We start from the raw sequence: 26,315 nt of genomic DNA, 5'->3' as shown, positions 1-26,315 counted from the left end.
GTCAGTCTGGAGGGCCAGAAAGGAACCAGGCTGAAGGAAACTCGGAAACACACAGACTAGACGAATCAGGTCCTCAACACCAACTATCTTGCTCTACAACAGAAGTTTGATGGGGCTGCTCTCCGTACTAGGGAGCCTGTATTGCCAAACATCCACTTCAATCATTTATCATGGTTACCTCATTGAGCTGCGGTTTTCTTTGTTAGCATTAGCAAGACTCTACTTCAGCCCAAACAAACTCCTTCCACACGTCCTAATTTCCTTCATTTCTTCCATCCTTTCCTTAAGAACTTTTCTTCCCTTTACTGAGAACTGGTAGGCAACTCTTCAGCAAACTACATTTGGTCCAATAACTACCTTGCTGGGCCTACCATCTACTTACTGATCTCCAAAGTTGTTTTTAAAAACAAGACTGCCTAACATGAAGTTTCTAAATTTACAGTTCTTTTACTGAACAAGTTAACCTGATCTTCAAATGTGCCCCCTGAATCACAAAGAAATTACTTACATTCCCTTGTGAGTTGGTGTCCAAGTCATATGATTGTAATACAATTAAGTTCATCTTCTGGTAAACAATTTGTAAAACATAAGATCACTTAATGGTAGGCAAGAGACATTAACAGCCTAGCTTTCATTTTGAAGATTGATTTTGAAAAAGGGTACTGGGAGTGGGTTTCATGCTATCATAAAAGTGGAAAAAGTAAACATGACTGATTCGCATGGTGAGATCCTGACATCCACTGAAAGAGAACAGTACGTTATCACACATGCACCATACTTCTGAGAACAGGAACTTCATATGGCTAAAAACATTCAACCAATTAAGCAGCAATCCAACTGACTGAACACTGGTAAATTAATTATAAAGTGGTGCTTCACACCAACATAGATGCTTTCATGATATAACTTAGTGTGACAGGAGATATAGAGCCTCAGAACTAAAGTAGAGTTACAGAATATTACCAAAAACACTTGGCATTTGTTATAAGACGTCATTATAAGTCCTGAATTCTGATTAGCTAGTACACATAACATTATTTTTGCATAGTAACAGTGTATTTTACAATTTAAGCAGTCAAATATGGGCTGTGCAACGACAATAAAAAAAGATGAGGGCATATCAAGCTAACCTTTCAAAGCAAACTTTCCTGACCTTTCTGAAAGAAGAGAGTTGAAGTCTTTTCTCAGTAGTCCACTTTTTCCTTTTTTTATTCCAGTCTTCTGTGACCTTCTCTCATTATCTGTTTCTCAAACAAGAAGGGAGGAGCTGCAAAGTTTCATTAGCAGAGTACTCACAAAAAGTTAAAATGAGCTGACCAGAAAGTTTAGGAGCAAGATTTGTAAGGATTTCTGTGAAACAGAAATAAGGCAGGCCAGAAAGAATTAAAGAAATGGAAGACAGAAATTAATCATAAGGAGAGTGATTGCCCAAACAAGTAAAACTTAAAAAAAAAGTAAAATAAAAATAGAACTTTTAAGCTAAACTGTATTTCTTGGCATAAGAAATGTTTGCTTTTAAGGACAAGTCTTTTGAATCAATGTAACTTTTATTTCTTATTTCTAAAAAAAAAAAAGGTTATTTACTAGTTAGAGCTTCTAAGGGATGAGCTGCTTTCTGAGACAGAGGGTTACACAGCTGTTTTAAGGAAGCAATGAAATGCAACATTACCATTCTACATATACCCACATCAGAATGTCTTCCTGTAGACAAATAAGCAGTGCACCTGAGCTGTTATGTCTAGCCTTTCACAGCAGCTTATCTTTCTTATTAGTAAATAAAAAAACCCCAAGCATATTAGAGGGCTGAGATTAAAAGAAGGATCCATTACATTTACATCCTAACACTTAGAACTGCACTTGCTTAACAGAAAATTGCCCAGGAGTCTTCAGGCCACACAGACTCTCAGCATACCTGCAAGTAGCTACAGGTTAAACACAAAGTTCCCATAGACTCAAGTCCTGAGCACCAGAGAGGCAAGGCTAGAAAGAATTAGGATTCACACATTACCTGATAGCCCCTGCTTGGTAAAAAAAGATGTAGAAGGCAACACTTTGTATGTGAGAATGGCTGCCTCATGTTTCAGCTGAAAATGCTATGATCTTAAGCACTACTAGGCATGTTTTACGGAAATTCATAAATATGCAGGAGGACAGTGTGCTCAGTGCACGGAAGCAACAGCACATAACATTGTGTGGTGTGTAAAGGCCAAACTCTCCGAGTCTCTTTCAGTCACTCTACTGCCTTTCAAGTTCCCACTTAATGCATACACCTACAGCAGCATGGAGGAAAAAAACGGAATATTCTGCGAGTCTCACGTAAACCTCCAAAGGCGCTTGTCTGCTTTGTTCTTAAGGCAGAATGAACTCATACATGCAAAACGTCTTGGAGCATTCGAGTAGAACTCATTCCTCTAATTATTTTAACATCCTAAATGTAATGGGAGAACAGCATTGAAGACCGACAGCCACTGAGCCCTCAGAAAACAACTCCAAAGAAGCCTTTTTACACAGATACATGAGGCTTTTGTGCAATATACAATCCTTGTACCAAATTCAACATTATTAGAGCAACTCAAGGCTGTAGGAACTGTGTATTTTAGGGAACTATGCCTGTACACCATGGCGGGGAGGAGATGTGAACATGCAGACATCGCTCCAGTAGTTTCATGTTCACAGAATGATCACAAATGTTCTACAAGTGAGACAAGTAATGGCTGAAGCAGTAGTAGAAAAAAAAAAATAAAAATAAAGCATTTCACTAATGGGACTGTCCCCATTCCCACGCCTTCCAACAGGTCTCCATCCAGCCCAGTGTCCAGGTGGGAAAGGAACAGAAAGAGCTGCTGAAGAAAAAAACAAAACAAAACAAAACCCAACCAAAACACAAGAAGGAGAACAATAATCAACATAAATGATTAAGTGATGTTTTCAAAAGGGCTTATTAACCACATCAGAAAGCAAAAAGTAAGAGACAATCAGGTACTTTCCTCAGATTTGTGGGTGGAAAAACAAAGCAGTAGGTTCAAACGGCTTCCCATGACAGTAAAAGCAATCCATAAGAAACATAGTACTTTGTGTAGTCCAACATATAAACAAACAAAAATAATCAGAAAGCCATCAAGGTCTAGATTATTCGAGAAAGTCATAAACACAAATAGATTTTATGTAAGAACTTAAATTTGCTTTGGTAGAAAAAACATTAATGCCAACTTAAAATTAAATGTTACATTTAAATAAGCCATATAAGTGAACCAAAATAATTACAAAATACTTATACTCAGCAAAAGATGTTTCCAACAAGTATTATTTTTGTTACTGTATTATCTAATGCAAAGTAAACCAGAAAATTATCTGCCCCACAATTCAGAGTTAGAAAAATGTCTCAGAATTACATATGACTTTTCCTCCTTTGTATTTGCTTTTGTATAGATACTTAGATTCAGAGTTGACAGAAGGCCAAAGAAGTCACACAAAGAGACATGAAAGATAAAACTTTCATGACCAACTGAACTGTCAGAATTACAGCATCCTGTAAGAAAGATCTGTTTACAGTAAGACTCAGTTCCCTCTAGCAAAGCAGGGGAATTAATTTTAACTGTTTAATAATAACTGAAAGTACATGAAACTGTTCTATCATTTCAGGTAGGTCCCTTTGCTCCAAATATTTCTCTATTAAGTAGCCCTAGAAGGAATGCTCACAGAACATCTGTGTTTTATATGCTAATAAAAGGTGGTGGTAGGGGAAAGCTTTTGCAAGACCTATGTATTACATCTCCCACAGAAATCAGCTCATCACTCAGTTAAATACAGTCTTCGGCGTTCCCAGTGCCAGTCTGCTTGTTTCCTGGACAAGGCAGGAGGGATCAAAGGGGAAGATGTGGCATGACAAAAATAAAGTTCTTAGCATTGTCTTAATTTGCCACCTATGGTACATCTTTGAAGTCAGAAGGTCAATTAAAAATTATTCTTGAAAGTAAATCAGTTTTTATACACAACAGAAGTATAAGACACACTTCATATTAATGATCTAGAAAACTAGTGAACTGTCCCTTAACGGTGTTTCCAAAGTACAACTTTCAACCATATGCCCCTTAAATATCTGGTAGAGCAGTCTAGTTTATTAGAAAGTCGAACAAATATATGCAATTTTAAAAAAAGCTTGACAAAAGAGATATCATTTTATTACAGTATACAGTGCTATTTCCATTGGAAAAATAGACAAACAAATTCCAAATGAAACTAACAGAAAAACAAAAATCTCTATGATATAAAGACCACCAATGAATATATTTAAGTCAAAAAACTAAACCATAGTATGCTATGTATTTGAAGTTATATTGATGGGAATGCAAATATAACCATGGCATATCACAAAAACAATTCATAACATTTCATTAAAAGCAGTTCCTTAAAAACATCTGCAATCATCTAAAACAAATACACTGAATATTTGAATCCTTGTATCTTAGATCAAAATATTCCTCTAGAAGCCTATTGTAGACGGTTACTAAAAACTCAACATCAAACTTTACAATAAAAAAATTGCAGAAATATCTCCTGATTTTAAGTATGTTGTGCATCTGTATTTCAGGAAGTGCTGATTATTCTTTCTCAGGAAAATAAATATTCCCATTTGGTCAAAAGGTGTCACCTCCAAAAAACAGAGGGACATTTCCTGATGGCTAAAACTCCAAATCACCTAAAACTCAAATGAATGCAGATGTTTATTGTTAACACAAATCTTTTTTTTTTTTTTAAAATATGCTCTCCAGTCATGAGATTCAATTTAATTCATCAATGTGCATACCTGAGGTGCTATGTTGTCTACATTCAGTTTTCCTGGAAGAGATACTAAAAGCAAACAAGTCAACGCAGTATATTTTAGCTGAACTGTTCATTTTCTTCAAATCGTTCTTCCTTTCCAAGGAACTTGTACACTTACTGACAAAGTCTGTGAAAGAACGCCATGCATCTTTTATTTATCTCTCATGTCTTCATTGCTTGGATCTGATCTGTTAATAAAAAGAAATAGCTAGTCTTAACACAAGATGAATTCTTGCTGTATTTCGCTTTTTGAAAACACAACCCAGTATTGTCTAAGTTACAGAACTACACTAATAGACATTCTGATGTAGTTACAAGAATGGAGGACAATGCAGCTAGAACTGTTTTCAGCCTGCTCTCTCATCTACTTCTGAAATTCCTCCACAGCCGAGTTGTTTCCCCCCAGTGTTGCTAATTAAACTAGAAGACTCTTCCATGTAATTCAATGTTTATCTTTTTTGAGGCTTATCAGGTAACTTTGATGATAATAAGGCCTGGAAGTTTACTTTATGAAGTATGCATTTCAGTTCCGTGTACACATTTCAGCTTCCACATAGTTCGTGTTTAGTTAACTCCCCAATAGGAAAGGATTTAAAGTTTGGGTTTGAGTAAGTCACATGAGAACTTCCTTGCTCTGAATAGCCACACTTTGCCATAACTGCTGCCTGACTGCCACTTCTCAACCGACTCCAAACATTTCCTCAGTTAGCATAAATGTACTGCATCCTCATTACAAAATGTGGAAATCAGCGTAATTTCTCCCACTAATAGGGAACATGAGCTGGGTTTAAGACTGTTGTGAGACAGGTTAGTTTTATCCTATGATGATGTGTTGTTGTAATAGTAACCCCATTACAAAATTGGAAGATACATAAACTCAGCCTTTGCTGAGGGGAAAAAAAGGCAAAACCTTTTGCCCCTGCTGCCCCAAATCTGTGAACTACCTACATTGGGTCTGCAAAAAGTAACTAAGGAAAGCATGGCTGTTGACAAGGAGAACTGAGCATTGATTAACCGGGTGTCACTTCCTGCACTGAATTTTATGGCATCCACAGGCTGTGATTTAGGGACCACTATAAGAGTTGGTCCAAATATTTCCATCTAGTGCTCTAGGAATGAGGAGGAGATTTGTAGTAAAAATTTGTTCTTGAAATATCAAAGTCTTCATTTGGCATTCATAACTGCCAAACTGCACGTGCTTAGGCAACAATAGTTTAAATCCAACCTCTCTTAAGCTTTTGGGGACACTGAGGGAGTTACAGGAAATTCTTTTAGATAAAGCCCATCCATGAAGAATTTCAGCTCAGAAAATTAAGAAGTTTAACAATCCATGAGAATATGGAGTTCCTCATGGCTATGAAGAACTATGTAAGTGACAGCAGAAGCACCTTCTTACTGTGCTTAAAAATACACACACAAATTAAATATTTTGTCAGAAAGTATTTAGACAAACATTTGAGATCCTTTTAAGTAGCTTGAAGCTATGTACAAAACCATCAACTTAAAATCTAGATAGAAACTTAGAAGGTTCCTCAAAGATAAGCAGAGACCCTGAAAACTACAGGAAAAATACTACAAAATCAGAACTGTGCCTGAAATTAGGAAAAAGTATGTGATTTGGAATCTGACTCTGTGACACAGATACAGCAGTGAAGGAAACTCAGTAGTAAGATGTCGGTTCCCCACCACAGAACTCTTTCAGATGGTGGAGGACGCATCACTGTTCTGCAAGGCCGTAAATCTCTTTGTAAGGACCATTTTGGCTAGTATCCCTTCCTCGGAAAACACGACCGAATGTTTCCGTATTCTGCAACAACACAGTAAAACAAACCATCTCATTTTCTAATTAGCAGTGAGGATTCTAAGCAGAAAGAGCAGCCTGGTCCCCACAGATAGGTGGAGATAGGTTGAACCAGGGACAGTGCTGGGTATCTCGCAGGTGCGTTCTGAAGGGAAGGCCCTGGAGCGCGGCTGCCACCTGCCGGTGTCCCGGGCACCGACACCCCTACCTCGTACACCCCCGTCGGACGCTCCCAACGTAAGCAGCGGAAATGAGGGGGCCAAAGTGAGAACGGGTCTAACAAAACAACACCGCACTTCACTATTCTACACATTGAGCAGCACACGGGAGGGAGGACAAAAGAGACCAGATCCCTACCGACATACCACAGAAGGACAGACAGCATCTATACCGAGGTCGTAATTCAAAACTGGTACGTGTTATGTCATCTAGGCCGGATCTGGTATTTTCTATGTAGTTTTATGAGTGTCTGCATATATTGTGATCGTTATCAGGTGAGCTGTTCTTTTTTTTTTTGGCTCCAGATTAAAGAACTGAGGTTGAATAATCAAAATTAGAGTCTTTGTATGTGTGCTCGGCTTATTTTTCTAGCCTGTGTATTCACCATTTCCTGAGACGTAACATTAAGTTACATAAAACTGGAACAGGACAGTAAGAATAAATCAAAAGAACAAACTGAACTACCAGAATAATAAACTGAAGAGCAGGAGCACCTGGTATTAGTTTTGTTTACAAGAAAGTGTTACACTGTTTGCAAGAGTATGCATTAATATTTCACAGGTCACACTTTTGTCAGAGAAACTGACATCATCTTCTGTGTACGTTAAGGAGGTAAATGAGAGACAACTATAAGACAGATTATCAGTACTCACTGTGTAATTTGATCTGACAGCAGAAGTGGACAGAAAGAAAACAAAGGGAATAATAAAGAAAAAACCTTACAAAATGAGTAAGTTTCACAGAATGAAAATAGAGCAAGAGAATTACATACGATATACCTTGGAGCCAATCCACACCTTCTTGCAATCCTTCTCCTTTAAGAGCATCACTGGCACTGAAAGAAACACATCAAATTACAAAAACATTGTAAAAATACGTTTTAATGGAGTCATCACTATACTTTTAACTTGCAGAATTGCAAAGCAGCATCAAGTAGCGTTTACTTAAGTTTTCTTCACATGGAGAAGGCTGCTTCTCAAAAGATATATTCTAGAGTATGTTCCCAATATGGAAACACCATTTCAAGATGTGATCTGTTTTAATTCCAGTTTCAAGGCAGAGGAAACATTCCTAGAACGTGAGGGGTTCTGGAAGAGCCCCTACACAAGGCCGCCACAGTGTTCTGCTGCACTTCAACTTAGCCCTCCTCAGACTATGCTATAAAAAACGTTGACTACCTACAACAGCAGTGATGAAACAGCACCTTTCCCTTTGCCACACAGTTCCTATACACAGAGAGGATGTTGGAGTACTGGAAGAAGAAAGTATAGTGCATACACACTCACCAGGTCCTAGCAACCCTAGGAGTGTCCGTTAATAAATATTAATACTAAGCCACACTGAGAACAGTGTAAATCTACTTTTTGAATCGCAGGGCTGTAACTGTTTTAAGGCCCCTTGTTCTGCAGCTGATGAAAACCAGCACAGCAGTCAGTCCGCACCGTTACTGTGGCGGCGTGGTTTTCACGCGGCCGGCAACCAAACACCACGCAGCCGCTCGCTCGCTCTCCCCCGCCCCAGGGATAGGGGAGAGAATCAGAGGGGCAAAGGCAAGGAGACTCGTGGGTTGAGATAAGAACACTTTATTTCACTTATTAAATTGAATATGTTAATAACGATGATGATGATGATAACAACAACAACAATAATCAATGATGATAATGACGATAATAAATGATTATAATTAATAATGAAAATGACGATAGTAATAATGATGACAGTAATAATGAATAATGATAATTAATGATGATCCCAATGATAACTAATAATGATACTAATGATAATTAATAATAATAGAATACACAAACGAGTGATGCACAGTGCATTTCCTCATCAGCCTCTGACCAATGCCCAGCCTGTTCCTGGCTAGTGATCCCAGAAGAGAGAGAGAAATTCCCGGCCAACCCTCATTCATATATTGAGCAGGACATCACACAGTATGGAATGTGCCATTGACAAATTTGCATCAGTTGCTCTGGCCATGCTCCCTCCCAGCTTCTTGTGCACCTGCACACTAGCAAAGCATGAGAAACTGAAAAGTCCTCAATTTCCTAGCAACTAAAACCATCAGTGTATTATCAACATTCTTCTCACACTAAACACAAAACACAGCACTATTCCAGCTCCTAAGAAAGCACAGCACTATCCCAGCTGAAACCAGGACATGGTGGTTAGCTATAAAATTATCTTCCAAGGAGCTTGGGAATTCATCAGTGTAATTTCTGAGACAAAATGCAGTGACTTCAAAACAACATCCAGGTAATCAAGTTTAATATAAGGGCCTAAAATGAAAACTGTAGTTTTCAGTAGCATCTAGCTGCTGATTTCACTTGTATTTAAAGTATCTGAGGACATTAATAAGACAAAAGTGTAACTTCTATAAAACACTTTTGATAAAAGGAGAGTTGTTTTCCTTGTGAACACTGGCACAAAATCCTTCTATTTCTATGAAAGCTTACATCTTTTCTTTCTGAAAGACACTAGCTCCTACAACTAAAAAAATCCCTCAAACACTACATGGTAGAAAGAGCAAGGTGTCCCTCTGAATTCACATGAGAACAGCTTACTAAAGCATCTGCAGAGTGGAAAAAAACAGCTCTAAAGGTTTTATTGTTGATGTTCTGAAACCTGCAAGACAAACTAACAGCAGCACTCTGATAACAATTCTACTCAATTTCCTAGCAAAAAAATAACAGCAGCTATTCTGATAAGAACACTGCTTTCTGATTTCACTGGAAGGCCTCCAGTTCATTATTTGGGTAACAGTTCTATTGTGAAAATTTTCAAGACACAGTCTACATGAATGCATTGTGCCTTTAAAACAAGTTTCATAGCAAGTATTGTAAAATGACTCCTGTTTCCACATGTTGCAGCACAGCACTTTATCTGGTTGATTTAATTTATGTTATATAATACTGAGTGGCATGATAGAGCTAAAATATGAATGTACAAAGTGATACCAATAAAAGAGCAGAAAAAGGGAAATTTACCAGATATGCCAGGGCTTGTCTTTGATGTTTTCTAATGACAGTAACTGAGATACTTTCACAGATGATATTGCGTCCCTGAGGTCCATCTTGTTAGCAAAGAAGAGGATAGGCAGTCGACGGTGCTTAACATCTAGGCATGAGCAGAAACAGAGCTATCATGACACTGTGCTACACTTACTAATCTCTACAAGTAATAAGTTACACACAATATAGGATGATATTTTACTCAACTGTAACTGTAATTCTCTGAAGTTTGTATCCTACCAAGATGCATACTGTTGGGTCACATGGCCTCTGACGCGTGCTTGCAAGAATGCTCACAAACTTTCTGGCAGGCTTTGGATTCTTCCACCCACCCTCCCCCTACCTTATACGTACATTTGAAGCTGTAGGTATAAATTGCTGGTGACGCTGAGGAACAGGAGATCAGGTAACTGCCTACAAATACTACAAATCTCTGCTTAGTGAGGACTGGGTGTGTCAAATGGACAGAAAAATGATTTGTGTTCATTCATAGCCTCCCAACAATGATTGCCTAACGATAGTCTGAATTATCCTTTAGCATCCTGGAGAGCATCCATGACTTCATAAAATTCATAAATTAGGGAAAAAATGCACATGTCTGGACATCCCTTATCCTACCTTCACTTGAACAAGGACTTATTTTCCAGAAGCTCTTCTCAGCTAGCCATGAGATCTGCAGACCAAACCAAGTACACTGGCAGTTTCTGGCATACTTACACATTGAAAAGCGTAAGCCTCGCTGATTACCACAAAAGACTAGAAAGTCATAAACAGAGTATACTCTCTTCAACCTGACAGATGCAAAACTGCCAAAAAATTACCAGCACCAAGACTAATTGTAAGAATTTTTCACAGTATTTAAAGGATGAACTACAGGACAAGACAAAATCTAGATTTGAGTCTATCAATCAATTCTTGATGGGAAGAGAACTTAATCCCCTCCCCCCCCCCCCGATGAAAATTGCTATACAGGCTTTTTTTAAAAAATAGTAAAAATAAAAGGTTATTTCACATAGGAAACAAGCTAAGGATTTATTTTAAAACTTAAGACATAAGCCAGTTGCTCCTGCTGCGGGGCAGAGGGGAACAAAAAACCCCTAAACCCCAAAAAATTGTCAATGTTGAAGTGATTTGAACCATTCTAATTGTGTTCTTTTCAAACCCCCTACTGAACCTTTCCACAAAAACAGTGGAGATAACACTATCTACCTATACTCAGAGATCATCAGTGCTGACCGAAACGCTGACAATTTTCACAACTGTTTACCCTATCTGGAGCTATTTTTCCCTCTGATATCCTCTAACACAAATCAAAGGCCTCAAAATATAAGCATGGTGTATTGTTAAATCTCTAGTTTGATTCCATAGTTGAACAGCTTTTGTGTCTCCCAATGAAACTTCTACATTAATCTATAGTATGATTAAATGAACCCTGGTACCCACAGGTTACACGTTATGGATAAATTAAAACCACAGAAATCAGTTGATATCACATATGCAAATAGACAAGTTAATCAAGGAATTTTCAGTGTTTTTTAAACGCAGTTAAAATGGAGCACAACCTACCCACACAGACTCATAAATGTACACTTAAAGATGTTTGCTAAATAAAGTGGTGGTCACAGAAATTTACATTTTTCCTACCTTACGACATTGTTACCTACTATGCAGTATCTCCTCCCCTCTTTTTACAGTTACTAATGGAAAGCTAACATTTTCTAGTTGCAAGAAGTTATGAGTTAACACATATCTAGTACCTGGGAATTTTTTTTCATGTGTGATGTCTAATTTTATACAAAGAATTTCAAATTTACAGGAATTTCAGTTTATTTTAGAAGCATATGCTGGAGGTCAAGTAATCCAAGAGTCACTATCTAAAATAAGTAATCTACAGACTACTATCCTGCAAAATGATGCAGAAAGAAGTTTGATTAAAAAAATAATAACAGTGATCATTAAACAAGCTGTTATTTGTAGAGTGCATTGTCCACTTATGTAAGTAGAAAGAATTTATAGTTCTGATTCACAAGGCAGTCCCAGCTAGCACAACTTCTAATCTCATTAATGCCTCACATTACACTTCTGCTTTCACCTGACAACCTCAGGCAAAGTCTGGCAAAAATAGAGAGAACTGTTTTACTGAAGGATTGCTAAGATTTTCAGAGAGGAATTGATTCAAGGTCATTACCCTGCAACCATTTAAACCTTCAGTAAACATGTAAATTTAAACTACTCCAGGAGGTTCACAGAGGCAGAAGCATAGATGGGGAGAAAGTACCGTATGCAGGAAGAAAAGGAGAACAGGAATACAAATAAAAATATCGATACGGTAAAACAGTTATATATTGATTCAGTTAACAGCTACTTTTATCAAACATTACTACTAGAAGAACTTTTTATTCTCTTTGGTTGTCTAAGATGTGACCTATCAAAATCTGAAACGATGAAAGAGGAACACCGTTGCTGCATTTCAGCTGATCTGCTCCAAGGCAGAAATACAAACCTGCCTCTTCCTGGTTCTAGGGAATATACTAGGTGGCCATAGCTATAATCTTTCAGAACTAGAAGACACAGACACATCAACAACTGAACAACGCTGACCTGCTAGATCAGCATTAATAACCTATTAACACCCAAATGAAAAGCCCCACCTAAGGTCGCCTCTCCTGAATCTTAACATTTTCACTCTTTTGCCTTCTAATAAACCAGTAACTTACTACGGCAGTCTTTACCTCCCACCCTTGGTCCTATGTGGTTTCCATTTTACCAGCTGTGGTTTTCACCTTTTACCACTGTGGTTAATACCTGCTTTGATAAAAAGTTCCCTGCCCTCTATGGAATCCACTCGCAGCCTTTGGTTCACCTCATCCTCCCCATTGACCTTTGCAAGACTGTCTTTTCAGTGTCTGCATTTGAAGTGGCCCGTACCCTTGAACATGAAATGAAGAGGGCCCACTCAGCAACAGCATCTCTGTTGACAAATTAATGTATTACATGCAGTCTGCGTGGAAAATAAAATCATAGTAGGTCCCTATCACCTACTACTTTTCTTGGTTAGAAATGCAAGTCAGCTTCTCCCTACTTTCAGCATAGTAATCCCACAAATTAAGGTTCTACCAGCTTAATAAATAAATAAGAAATTACAGGATTATTTCACTTTTAAATTTCCTGCATACAGTTTTATACTCTGGTTAGTCAGAGCAACTACCTACAGTGCTGAAAGTCAAAGTCAAAATTGCATATTGCTTACAAAAACATTCTGGTAACATTGGCTATATAGACGGGCGAAGAAGCAAAGAATTGACCAATTTCAAAACTTAATTAAAAAAGTGTAGCCTCATGTAAAAAAACAACCAAACAAAAACTCTAAAAGCAACTCCCCAATCATGAATCCTCTCATATCCTCTTCCATCCCATGTATCCTTTTATAAGAAATTGAAACTGACCAGAACAGTTGTACATCCTTATTTCTGGCTAAAGTGCAATTAAAAAAAAAAAAGAAAGATAATGAAGATGAAAAAAAGAAATTAAGTTACATTAAAGGACTTAGCTTTCTTCATAGAAAAATCCACACAGGGAGATACCTTTTTGTATGTGATTGTCATCACATACAGGGTCTCCAGCTTCCAAAGGATCAAAGTCTATTCTTCCTCAAACAATGCAATTTTGGATTTATATTGATTAGTAAGAGACCAAGCCACATCATTGTAGCCAACTGAAGTATGATCAGTTTGTAAATGTGAATATGTATAAAAAAATCCCCAAACTTATTGAAGGCTATTATTGTAGTATTCATGAATGGCTAAAATATTTGTAAAGTACTCAGAATGCAGAATATGTCAGGTAAGAAGGGCTTTTCTTAAGACAACATAACAACTATGGAGACAGAAGGGGGGAAAAAAGCTTCCTCACCTGGATGATTCAGAAGGGTGTCAAGTTCTTCTTTGGCCACAACCATTCTTAATTTGTCACTGCTATCAATGACAAAAATAATGGCTTGGCCTTCTCTGCATAACATAAAAAGAGCAAAGAGGCAAATTACAAGTTCTCTTAAACTATGATTAAGAAAAGGCTTCAGAAGAAACACCAAAAAAAAAGCACACAAATCTCTTTTTCCTCTAATTTTTGTTGTTTACCATTAACATTTGAATCCAGCCTTATTTCTGAAATTCAACCTTTTGGTAACCTGCACAATTTTTTGAGACATGAGGTTGTTAGCTGTTTTACTCATACAAGATTCAGCCTACACTGAACCTTCAGCAAAACTTGATTTCACTACTGAGGCTGAACAATGAACTCTGAAAATGTAACCAACTACTATTCTGACAGAGCGGTCAGACAGACAAAGAAAATCTCAAGACAGGTTTTTGTAGAAATTCTTTATTTCCTACACTAAAACAAGTTCATTTCGATGAAGGCCAATTAACTTTTTAGAAAAAAAATGCGTGTCCACAGCTGTTTAACAACCAGGCATATGCAGATTAATTTAACTTTTACAAAAGTCTGCACGAACAGGATCTTTCTTTTGTTGAATAACAGCTAAAAACTTTCAACTATTTCAAATCATTAAGATGTTTTGCTGGCAATATGACCACAGTCACAACATACATACATGCTACTCACCTCTATTTCAGGATACTACTTATATTTTATGACTTGATGTTCCATTTATTGAAATTTATGTGAAAGCAAAATAGTCTGACCAATTCAGATGAACAGCTATAACACCCACAAAAAGTATTTTTAATTTACTTTCTAATGTAATATTCACTTCTCCTTTGTTTTACATTTCTCTGAGACACCATTACAGATACACCCTCCAGTACCATTGACCTTTGCATTTTGGTAAGAAACAGTCCTAGACTTCTGATACAGAAATACCTTGACTAGCCTAAGATCGTATGAGAAGGTCCATTCTTTTCTGGAGTACAGAAGGACCTCAGCAGCATATAAAGCTTTTGCATATTAGCTGAGAATGCCTAAGCATTTTTTATGTGCATATAGTATTTTCTTAGAGGAATCAGAGCCCTGTCCTGTATTTACTACCAAAAAAAAACTTCACAAAAGTAACAGTAATAGGGACACAATAGGAGTTCATGTATATTTAAGACTTTGAAGACATCCTAGAAGATAGTTTCAAGCCAAATAGAAGAAAAGGGCAAGCTTCAAGTACTTCGAAGCAACTATTTAGACACAGATAACTTGATCAGATTTGATTGCCATTTTGCAGTTCTTGCAAAATTAAATCTTGCTTTATTTTATAAACTGAACAGCACATCATTATTCTTATATTATTCTTAGAAGTTGATCTTAAATATGTGACTGCTGCACCGGATCAGGAACAGAGGTGGATACAAGCACACATTTCACTGTCAGCATTACCTAAGAAACTCCCTCACTGTTAAGATGAAAAAAGCAGTTTATGAGACAAAAGGGATAAGTTACTGCGTTCAATACAGCAGTCAGAAGAAGCATTTGCTTATGAAGCACTTGGCTAGCATTTTGAGAGCAGCCTCAGGTCATCAGTTATTGAAATTCAAAAGTTTTGGGAGATACACTTCTAACACTCTTGAACAATGAATATCTACCCACACAACAAGTTTTCAAATTGTTAACACTTTTTACACAGAAAGGAGATGAAGTGTTAATCCTCAATTAAAGAATACTTTAAGCTCCTGTCACATTAAATGTTATTATTTATTCAATATTATAATCTTCAGAATTTCTCCGTTCTATTTCTCCAAGCTATTTCTGTGTGGTTTACTACTGTTCACCTTATTTAGATCAGCATTAGGTATTACAGAATAACAATGAGACAGCATAAATGAAGATTCAAGTTTCATTGGAAGCTAGAAAAACGGAAATTGGTGTCTAGTACCAATAAGGTAATACCATAGTGTTTTAAAATACAGTGAATATCCTGCTTAATAAATAACATCTAAGAATATTTGCTCAAGTTCTTAGCTACATGTGCCTCATTCTCTGAGGTTAATTTCCCTCACCTCTAAAAATCTCAATATCTTTCGGGTCTTAAGTCACTTAGCTACAGAACAATAGAAAAACAGGAAACGTAACTCATCTTGGTGCTTTCTTACAGGATTAGTTTTTCTGGTTTTAGCTTTTAAATCCCATCTCTAGGATGGTTCCCCCAATTGTTGAGTCAACAAGATGACGTCAAAAGCATGCTGATCAACAGCATTTAAAAATTTTCATTTTTAAAAACAGAAAGAAAAGTTGTATTTATCCAGAATGACCTTCTGTCAAACACCAGGTGTAAGTCTTCTCTGAATCATTTCTAACCACTAGATACTATCATACTTCTGTTTAAAAAACACACACGACAGCTAATAGGAACAACAATGCTTTAAAACAAATTATAGGCTTACTTGTAGTAATGTTCCCAGAGGTTTCTGTATCTCCCTTGACCTGACATATCAAACACTGTGAAAGACAAACTGCAAAGAATAGAATTGTGTGAGACAAAGAAACAAGGAACAAAACCGAAACTATTTTCTTGGCTACCCTGACATAAAAAAACCAGAACAACTTGAATCCTAATCAACTAAGAAAGATTCCCAAATGAACTCTGGTTACTCTATCTGCCTCCAAACTGTTCTAAACACTTTTGTGGTCTTACTATAAAAATATTTCACAATGGAAAGCGTGTGTGTTTATTGTCTGAATAAAATAACTAAATCAATTACAAAAAGTTACATCAAATACAAAATAAGCTCCCATTCAGTCTCTTTTTATCACAGTAGTATTGAATATTGTTTATAATGTTGAGTAAATGAAATTCGATGAGCCATGACTTAAAATCCATAGCCTGTCTTAAATTCTGACCCTAGACAGACACCAATAACACCCAAAGGCTTTTGTACGGAAAACAAAAGGCGCTTTTTTTTTTCCTTAAAAAAAAAAAAATCACATTCTGGTAATAACATGTCACCTCAGGTGACCAAGCTACAAAGGGGAGTCTTCACAACTCTGAGATTTCACCCAAACACCATATATGGCAAGTCAACTTAAAAAACATTGCAAAAGACTCTGATCCACTCCTGAAAAGTCTACAGAGGCTACTCTGTCTTCACTATTAGGCTTTCCTGTATTGGGTAGTCCCAAATAGCTCCCCAAGTGGAGGCCACATCAAAATGAGGAGGTTTAGAAAAGGGAGCTCTCCAAACATTCTTTCCACTCTATATCCAGATATCATCTGATTCTAGACTAGCTGCTCTCCCATGTATAAAGTTATTAGCAACCCCCAAACAATGATTTGATTGTAATATTAGATTAATGAGGTTTTAGGGTAGGCGTAGGTTGTGGGTTTGTTTGGGTTTTTTAATCATTCTACATGATGTATTTGCAGGTCATCTCTCTTCTTACTACAGGATCAGAACAAAGGAAAGCAATCTAAATTGATTTACATTCTCACACAGCCAAACCTGTTCTATGTGCTTTACCAAGACAGAATATAGTTGTTAAGTCCCCTATAAAAACATGAAACCTATCAATCCCACGCATTAGCTCAAGGAATAAACAATTTTCTTGCAGATCTCTCATCCAGTCGGGCATGCTGCTTGGTTTGAAGACTGACTGCACCCATTAAAAATACACTGTGAAGGCTACAGAATAATACAATAGTATCTAATATTACCTCCTTGAAGTATCTTCATCTCATGACATTCCTTTTCTAAATTTTAGTGTTCATTCAACTAATTATTTCTTCCTCCTTTTCCTGATTTTTGCCCCTGCCATCTTGACATTGCTGATGGTGTAGCCACCATTTTTCATTTAATGAGACTAGACTGCAGTCTCTTCAGAGCCCCTCCAGTGACAGCGCTTAATGGAATATATAGGTTACCATCTAAGCAACTATCTCTCCTCAAGTCTGTAGCAGCACCCTATTCTGAAATTCTTAGCAGACAGAAATCAGATGCTTACAGACGTATTGCAAAACTTTTTTTTTAAACATACATAGTTTTATAGCAGCACAAAACATACAATATGCATGTCACATCACTATACCACCACATTATACTCAGTTACATCTCACTGAAAGAGGTAATTAGAGTCCAACTACTGTATATTAATTCCTAATGCTAAATGAAGAAAAAGAAAGAAACTACTACCTCGATGTCTTGAATTTCTCTATACTGAATCCTATTGTTGGAACGATGTCCTGTGTTTGAGCCTTTAAAGGAAAGAAAGTACAAACTGTAAATTCAAGTTAGAAAACGTAAATATTGAAATATATCTGAAAGACGAATACATTACACATCTATTTTCCCCCAACCTGTGCAACACAAAAACTTTCTACAAATCCAGATACCTTATACTAAAAGAGTTCCCAGAAAAGAACAGTAATTCAAAATCAAGGTTTTGTGTTTTCTAGGAAATACAGTGCATGCCATTAGACAAGAGCCTTGAAACTGGAAGACATTTTAGCCTTAAGAGCAAGATACAACCTTTTACATTAGTCTGTGTGTACACGTATGTGTGGATATTACCTATGAAATAAATCGGAAGTAGGTTAACATGCAAGATAACATGATCTTGAAGATTATGACTGAGGTCGAAGTTCAGAATGTTTGTGCACTTCGGAAATCACCATGTCAATCCAAACAAGTCTGCACAATACCCCAAGCCTCTTAGATAAAAGAGGGTATACTTCTTCTATCAACATATTAGATTGGCCATATTCCCAACTTCTGTCCACAGGCTGGAGGAATCTATTCCTCATTGGGAATCATGCAGCACATATTACACAACGCTCTAACTATAGTTTTATTCAAACTACCAGACCAGTGAAAGAAATCACCATTTACCACAGAGGAATGGCCAAAACACAAAGCATTATTAATAGATCTGCCTGATAACCAGGTTTACTGCTGAGCCAGCCAAGGAACCTATCAGCTAAGTTGGCACAACAGAATAGCTCCTTTAAGAAGCATCGATATTAAGCAGGGAGAAAGGTCACATTCCTTAGATTACAGAGCTGTCTGAGAAAGTGACATGCAATCCTTTTACAGACTTTCTAGAGCCCCTTATTAAAAACACTATCTGTAAGCAGTTGACTCCTCACATACAACTGGAGTAAGCTTAGCTTCTTCACCTGCAGCTTCATTACGAAAATGGCATTCCACCATCGTGAACAGTTTAGTCATGGATTCCTGTCACCAAGGGAAAATTTGTGCAGAGTAGAAGAGGTGTTATTTCTTTAATGTTTATTTCAAATGCATTTATCCAGCCCAGAAGAAACAACTGCAAACTGGTGGAGAAACACTTGTATTTGCCAGCCACCTAACGTATTGCTCCTAGGGCAAAGCAGCAGTTCTTCTTAAGAAGGCTGGCTTGATCCAGAGCTCAAAATCATCTGTCCATTGAACTTACTAAAAATAAACAATTTAATCAAGTCTGGTCTAATGACATATGTTGCACATCAGAAAATTTGTCAAGTGTTGTAAGGATAGGACAAGTTGTATGCAAAGCTACCCTCCTAAAGCATCACATTAAATGAAAACATTCAGAAGTAAATTCTCATTACACGATTTACAGTAAAGCAAACAAGTTCTACTTGTTTAATTCTCTTGGGACCTTCTCTAATACCTATTACCGTGATAAATCTTGGAAGTCTGTGTTCAACTCTATTTAGGAATCCTTTACTGCTCAAGGCATGACATAAAAACCCTGCTACAATAAAGGTCTCAAAAATTAAATAAATACATAATTTGCCTGGTACAAATTGTAGCATTTCCCCCAAAGGACCGGCAGCAGACAGTAAGCAGTTTATAGTCTTTGTGTATAAATTTATTTAATTTTCAGTGGAAGGATAATTGGGAATGGAAGAGTAGCAGGCTCTTTACCATGTTACATTTTTTTAAACAATGTCAAATGGTACCCTTCAGGAAAAGTTCAATGGAAATTAAAAAACAGAAGCTGTGTCCTGATGTAAACAGCAGAAATCATGGTTTCCCAGATGCATATAACCAAGATGCACAAGCCTCTGGCTTTGAACACGCCTACCAAAATTCGTCTATTTCTATTTCATAAACATACATAGAAACAAGGTAATCCTACTTCAAATTTTTCTCAGAACACTATGCACTCTTAGTGACCTGAAAGAGTATTCACCGGATGAATGAACTGCAAGTATCAATGCTACTTATTTTGAACTCTATTCTGCTTTAAAAATGCTGAAGTTACTATTAAGTGTGCATTTTCTCATTAGTTCCCATTTTATTATTATTATACACTTATTATTTCTCAGGAAAAGATTAAAATAAACATGATAAACGTAGACAAGGACAAGTTGTTATACAGCTCTATTAATTGTTAGACACATCACTCGTAACTGTAATCCTGTGGCAATTATCTGAGTGACTCAAGAAAACTGTTTCAGATCCTGATTTCAGCCATCACAAACCCTTCCGTACTGGGTGATCTTAAAAAAGACATGCCACATTAAGAGCGTTTTCTTGAGAAATGTTTTCATAATATGCATATGGATGCTTACACTTAGTTTTAGTAAGTTGAAAACTCTTAAAATATATTTGTTTCATTGTACTAAATTAAAAAGCTCTTTGCATCTTTTCCATGGTCACATTTAGTACAACAGCATGCAAAACCAGTTTAAAAAACATCAACTCTGCAGTAAAAACATCAACAGTGAACTAAGTAGGCTACTTACATTTGAAGGTTTAAGTTTATTTATGATCGTTGTCTTGCCACTATTGTCCAACCCAATGCACAAAACGTGAACCTCCTTTTTCTTCAGCCCAAGCCATCCTGCCAGCTTGTCAAACAATCCCATAATTCTGGCTCAAATGCACAGGGATCACCTGTTGTTCAGAAAATTAGAGAAGGAAACAGCTGTTGGAAACCCGTTACATGTACAGCAGTGCTAGCACAGTAGGTGGGCATGGGGCTAAGCACTCCTTAAACTTTGGAAAGGGCAGTGAGAATAAGACCCTATACAAACACTGTCCCAGCAGGTTTGCTTGGTACGCTGAGCAAAGGGAGCGTAAGCTGATTATAGCGGAGGCCTCGATACAAAAGTAGATTGGCCGTTTATAGCCCCGTCTAGATAACGTAACGTCCTTGATGCACTGAGTAGCAATATTGCTATCATTCTGAGCAGCCCAAACAGAAAAACAACTGCAACGTCTCCTTACCTTCCATCAAACTGGGAAAGAAAAAAAAAAAAAAGGAAGACAATTACGTTTTACTTCAAATTGTCGGTAGTCCAGTCAGTCGTCACAATTTAGACAAAGCCAAACAGTGCTTCCCTTTTTCACCACCTGCTACGTCATTCACTGAACCCTGAAGTAAATACAGCACCCTGTGTCAATTCAATTCAAACTCCAACTGTAACAGGCTTTACCGATCTTAACATCTATAAATTAGGAACTCATTCACTACGAATAGAAACTGAATAGCAGAAATAGAAACATCCAGCAGACATGAAGCCAGACACAACATTCACCCACACCTCAGGCAGATGCCAAACTCCTACTCCTGCCCAGACACTGGCGGAAGTCACCTGGCAGAAGCATATTTGAAGGAGCTTACATCCCGCGTTCCCTTGTGGCACCTGGCTGAACGTACTTTGCAAAGAGGATAACCCTTGTCTATCCTGAACGTATTCCACTAAGAATCATTTCAGCAACCAGACAGCTGAAATATTTGCGACACATTTGTTAATTAGGCATTTAATTAGCGCCAAAGGAATTTTGTGGAGTGGGGAAGGCTCTTTTTTCTCTCAATAAAGAAAAAACACACATCACTGGACAACTCAGACTGTGATCTTAGTTACCTCAGAAAATCACGGCAGGAGGAGGAAGAGGAAAAAAAAGTCAATGACTAGTATTTGGGCTCATTTCTTCACTAACTGATTACAAAATGATGATTAACGGCATTTTAATAGAAATAATTTTAAAATATTTTAATTTAATAAAGTCACATAAGTCATCACCTTTGTTTACAGTATGATTTTTTTTCTTTTTTAATGCAGATCCTTTTTAAAGCTTTACCTAGTGCGTTTTGAATCAAGACTGGTAGGGATCTACAGAGTGGCTGTAACAGCTACACACAGATGTCACCAGATTAAACAAGCCCAACGTTAGCTATAGCAATCCCCTCAAAGAAAAAAAAAAGATTATTTTTTTTCTTTTAACTCCCTTCATTTTATTTCCCAATCCTTCTTTAGTATACATACAACTCTGAAAGCAGGTTTATTATCAAATTAACCTGACAAAACCCTGCTCCAAAACACATTACTTTCTAGTCCCAGAAAGTCGAAGAGCCTTATCTGCATAGTCTAGACGATGAGGTCCAAAAATATACCTTGCAGGTACTCTTGAAATGGAAAAGGAGAAGATACAAGGACTTAAAAGATATTTCTAGGGCTTCGCTTTTAAACCTAAAAGCCTAAACACACTGAATTCATGCGGATCGCTCAAATGCAAACGCCGAGACACCGAGGCTGCCCAAGCCGCCCCCAGGAGGCCCTTTCAAATTAGTATAATCTGAAACTCTAGCTACAGTTTCTTTTTTTTTTTTTTTTTTTTTTTTTTTTTTAAGGACCCCCGCCTCCCACCGCACTCGGGGTGAGTGGGCGAGCAGCCAGGGCCCAGCGCGCCCCCGGCAGCAGCCGGCACCAGAACCGGGACGGCCGGTACCGCGGCCGCGCTGCTCGCGGCTGCCAGGACGGGGCTTCCCGCCCCGCCGCTGAGCCCCGCTTCGGCGGCAGCACCCTTCACAGCGGCCGCTCCCGCCCCGAGGCCCCGAGCTCGGCCGACGCCGGCTGCCGCGGCAACCGGCCGCAGGTGCGAGTCCCCTCGCCCACAGCGGGATGGAGGGCCCGGTGCCGGTGGGACACGGATCCCCCCCACAGGAGGCCGGCGCCCCGCAGGGCCGGCTCCCGCGCTTCCCGCCGCCCGCGGCCGCAGCACAGACCTCGGCCTGCGAGATGTCGGCCGGGCCCGGCCGCCGCCGCCGCCGCCGCCGCCGTGCGCCGTTGCCGAGGAAACCGCCGCCCCGCCCCTGCCGGTGCCTTCCCCAGCGAGGCCGCGCCCCCGCCTCCCGGCCCGCCCTCCGCAGCTCCCCCGCTTCCGGCCCGCCGTGCCGGGCCAGGCGCCGCCGGCGGCTCTGAGGGGGTGGCGGGCGGCGCTTGGCCAGGCGCCGCCGGCGGCTCTGAGGGGGTGGCGGGCGGCGCTTGGCCAGGCGCCGCCGGCGGCTCTGAGGGGGTGGCGGGCGGCGCTTGGCCTCGCCTGCCCGGTCCTGGCTCCTGCCAGCGGCTGCTCCCGGGGCGGGCGAGCACCGCCTCGGGAACCTCATCGCCGCCAGCCGCTTTGGCTGTTGCTGTGTCAGCTGCGCGCGGGCGGCTGTCACGTACCGGGCGGGCGTCGCGTACTGACCGCGCGTACGAGGCGCGCCCGCCTCATCCTCCGCGTCCAGCGCCTGCGTCGTTTTTTTCCCAGTCCCCGCTCCTCTGCCTTCGGAGCGCAGCTGCAAGAGGAGCGCACTGTCAGATGAATCCTCTCGGGAATTACAATTAACGCAGGAAGGAAAGCCTAATAAAAAGTAAGGCCAAAGGTGTCGACAGCAGCTCCTGTTCCTGAGCAGGCGGTGTGGTGGAGTTAGACACAATGTCTAGAAAGACACTGTTTTTTTGCTGTGTAGCACAGTCCAGTTGGGCTGGCTGGAGGTATGCTGCACAAACTTAGAATTACTTCAATCACTTAAAATGACCTCCAAACATGAGCAGAAATAAACTAAAAGCCAGTCTCCTTTCTACCACATGCTTACGTTTAGCTGCCAAAATTGTTCTCAATTCTGTAAAAGTGAGTGAGTGCTGTGACTTGCTAGGCTGCTGCCCTTATCAAACGCCATTAAAAAGCCTCATCCTATTTTTAACTGGAACGGTAGCCTGAGTTTTCCCCACTACCTCACCTCTGTGGAGGTATTCATAGGATGTAGAAGGTGGTTCGCGTACCACCCGCCGTGTTCCGCTCGATGCCCTGCACTGCAGACCATTGAGCCCCTGCATGGTGAAGCAGAAGTTGAGGCAGGAAGGGCTCAGTGCTGTCCCCGTACGCATTCCTCACGGACTGGCAGCGCAAGCCGACTAGCTGGAGCAACTCAGTCCCTTGCGCTCCTCTCGCTGCAACCTGGTTCTTTCTGTAATTCCAGATTTTAAGTGTATTTCTGGGTTTGTCTTTCACTTCCGAACAAAGATAAGCGCCATGAGTGAGGGGTGGAGCGCGCGATTGGGCCTCTGCTTCCTGAAAGGAGACCTGTACTGCTCCTTGGCTTGAAGAAGCAATTTTCCTTCACGGACCTCCACTCTTCATTTTGAAAAACTCTAATCTAGTTTCTCATCTGCTGAACATAGTTTTCTACTGTCTCAACTTCTGCTCTGGGGAGAGGAGTGAGAGCAGTGGAAATAGCTGTTTGATACCAATGTCGACAGTTCTTTTTGCTAAAAATCTTAAGTCAGAAGCTCCCAGTTATAATGCACTTTGCAATAAATTTCAAATATTAAAAATACTACAAACCTTTTATCTATTGTTTGGCTTTCTAACTCTTATTGGTTGATTTCATTATTATTAAAGGTTGGAGGTAAATTGCAATCAGGATTTCATGATTTCCCTATACCCAGAAAGATTCTGATTAAAAGATAAGATTCCTTCATAGTGACATTAATAGATATTAAGGAAAAGCAAATAGCGTAAATCTCACAGTGAAATTCTGGGTTGAAGCACTTTCTAAAATCTAATCTGGTTGTGGGGTAAGCATGTGTTAGAGGAGAGTGTCATCTCCTACTTTTTGTATTCAAATCACTCCATATCTAAGAACTAGTTCTAAACTCAACAAAGAATGGCAAAGGCATTTCTGCAACCAGATTTAAAATGAAATACTCACTCTTCATTATATACACTGTGTTAAACCTGACAGTCCTTAGTAAGAAAGCTCTTCCCATGTAAAATGTACAGGACGTAATGGCCTGTGCACATCTGACACTCATTTCCTATTAATCTACCCATGCTTCTGTTCAGTTTTGTCTTGCACACATGTGACGATTTGAAATGAAAGGCTAATTTTTAAACTTTTTGAGGTAGGGTCTGATTATTGTATATGCCGTTCACTTCTTTGTGAACCACTCTGTATTGCCCTGGCCTTATTTACATAATACAATCAGTTGTAAAACTGCATTTGTCAGCGAGAGTTTTGCAGACCGCTACAGAAGGAGTTGCATGGCTCAGTGAACCACCGTAAGGAGGGTGAACAGTACTGTGGAATCTTAATAGCACATTAAAATCTATTTAAAATTCAGATTCCCAGTGTTTCTCAAGAGAGAGCGCTGTCATTTGGAACTTATAATGCGTACAGCTTTTTCCTGATGTTGTTAACTGTATGTGCGTTTTGACAAGGTGTTTATCAGAGCATAAATGCTCAGTTGTAAGCATGGAAGAGGCCACTATGATTAAAGATTCTTTAGCTGAAAAAAACAACACCACCCTGAAGCATCTCAAGTGTTAAAACATATTGCCGGTCCATCTTTATTAGTACACTACCCAGTGTTAAGCAGCTAGGGTTTTTTTGCATGATCATGTATGATAGGCTTCACTGTGTATCATTATATTAGTAACTTAAGGCAAAACAAACACCATTAACTCAAAAATAACCACCAGTACTGTAACTTTTATTTGCTAATAAATATCTTAATAAACAGGCTTACCCCATCTGTAAGACCTGATAATGCCTCTTAGGAAATCATAGAAAAATAAAATACAATAATAATCAGTAACTTGTACTTTGTACAAAAATCTTATTATGTTGCTCAGCAGGTAGCTTTGCCAAACCCCATATTCTTTCTGCAAAGAGATGGCATATGTAATGCAATTCACCTTAAAAACACCCTAATGTTGAGAGCTGAGCATTCTATTACACTATTAACTTGTAAGCATGCCAGCACATGAAAATCTACATGGAACATCATATTATCATAGGAATAGAATAATAATAAAAAAAGAAGGTAACACCACTTTTCAGTAAATAATGACTTCTCTTCTACTGTAAATTCCCCTTGGGACTGCAAATCAGTATATTAAGATTTTTATTTCATGGCTATTCCTACAATATTGTTATAAACTGGCAGAAAAGGCAGAAAGAAAAATGCAGAGGGAACATGTAAGGGAGGTATTTTACGCAAAGAAAAGTAATTCTGAACAGTGAGGCAGTCCCAGGGGGAAACCAACAACACCAGCTGTGAAATGTTCAGTCTCTCATTCCGAGTCGATCGTGCTTGCTGTGTGCAATGCTACACAAGTTCAGACCGATGAAGACAGAGGAACAGTGCCAACGCTGCTTTTCTGTGAGATGAACGGTGAGTTACAGGTAGTTGTCATTATTCAAATACGTCTCGGTAAGAGGAGTAGAAGCAACGGCAAAACAAA

General features: G+C 39.0%; 1 protein-coding gene across 3 annotated transcripts; it reads right to left on the bottom strand.

Moving 5' to 3' along the window:
* Positions 1-4,266: 4,266 nt before the first annotated feature.
* ARL6 (ARF like GTPase 6) lies at positions 4,267-22,842 on the bottom strand. Of its 3 annotated transcripts, XM_086629824.1 has the most exons (9): positions 22,813-22,842; positions 20,546-20,696; positions 17,988-18,049; positions 16,245-16,313; positions 13,771-13,865; positions 9,835-9,964; positions 7,624-7,679; positions 7,498-7,510; positions 4,267-5,012 (listed from the first exon to the last, which is right to left on the bottom strand). In XM_086629824.1, the coding sequence occupies exons 2-9, from the start codon at positions 20,666-20,668 to the stop codon at positions 4,976-4,978; spliced, it is 585 nt and encodes a 194-aa protein (XP_086485950.1). In that variant the 5' UTR covers positions 20,669-20,696; positions 22,813-22,842; the 3' UTR covers positions 4,267-4,975. The 3 variants fall into 3 exon arrangements, with proteins under 3 accessions (XP_086485950.1, XP_086485809.1, XP_086485875.1); XM_086629683.1 differs by lacking the exon at positions 7,498-7,510 and having other exon boundaries at positions 4,961-5,012; positions 17,985-18,049; XM_086629749.1 differs by lacking the exon at positions 7,498-7,510 and having other exon boundaries at positions 4,961-5,012.
* Between the last annotated feature and the right edge of the window lie 3,473 nt (positions 22,843-26,315).

This window comes from Tauraco erythrolophus, chromosome 1, assembly GCF_009769465.1.
Source record: "Tauraco erythrolophus isolate bTauEry1 chromosome 1, bTauEry1.pri, whole genome shotgun sequence".
NCBI classification, from domain to species: domain Eukaryota; kingdom Metazoa; phylum Chordata; class Aves; order Musophagiformes; family Musophagidae; genus Tauraco; species Tauraco erythrolophus.
This window is presented reverse-complemented; position numbering and strand designations above follow the sequence as displayed.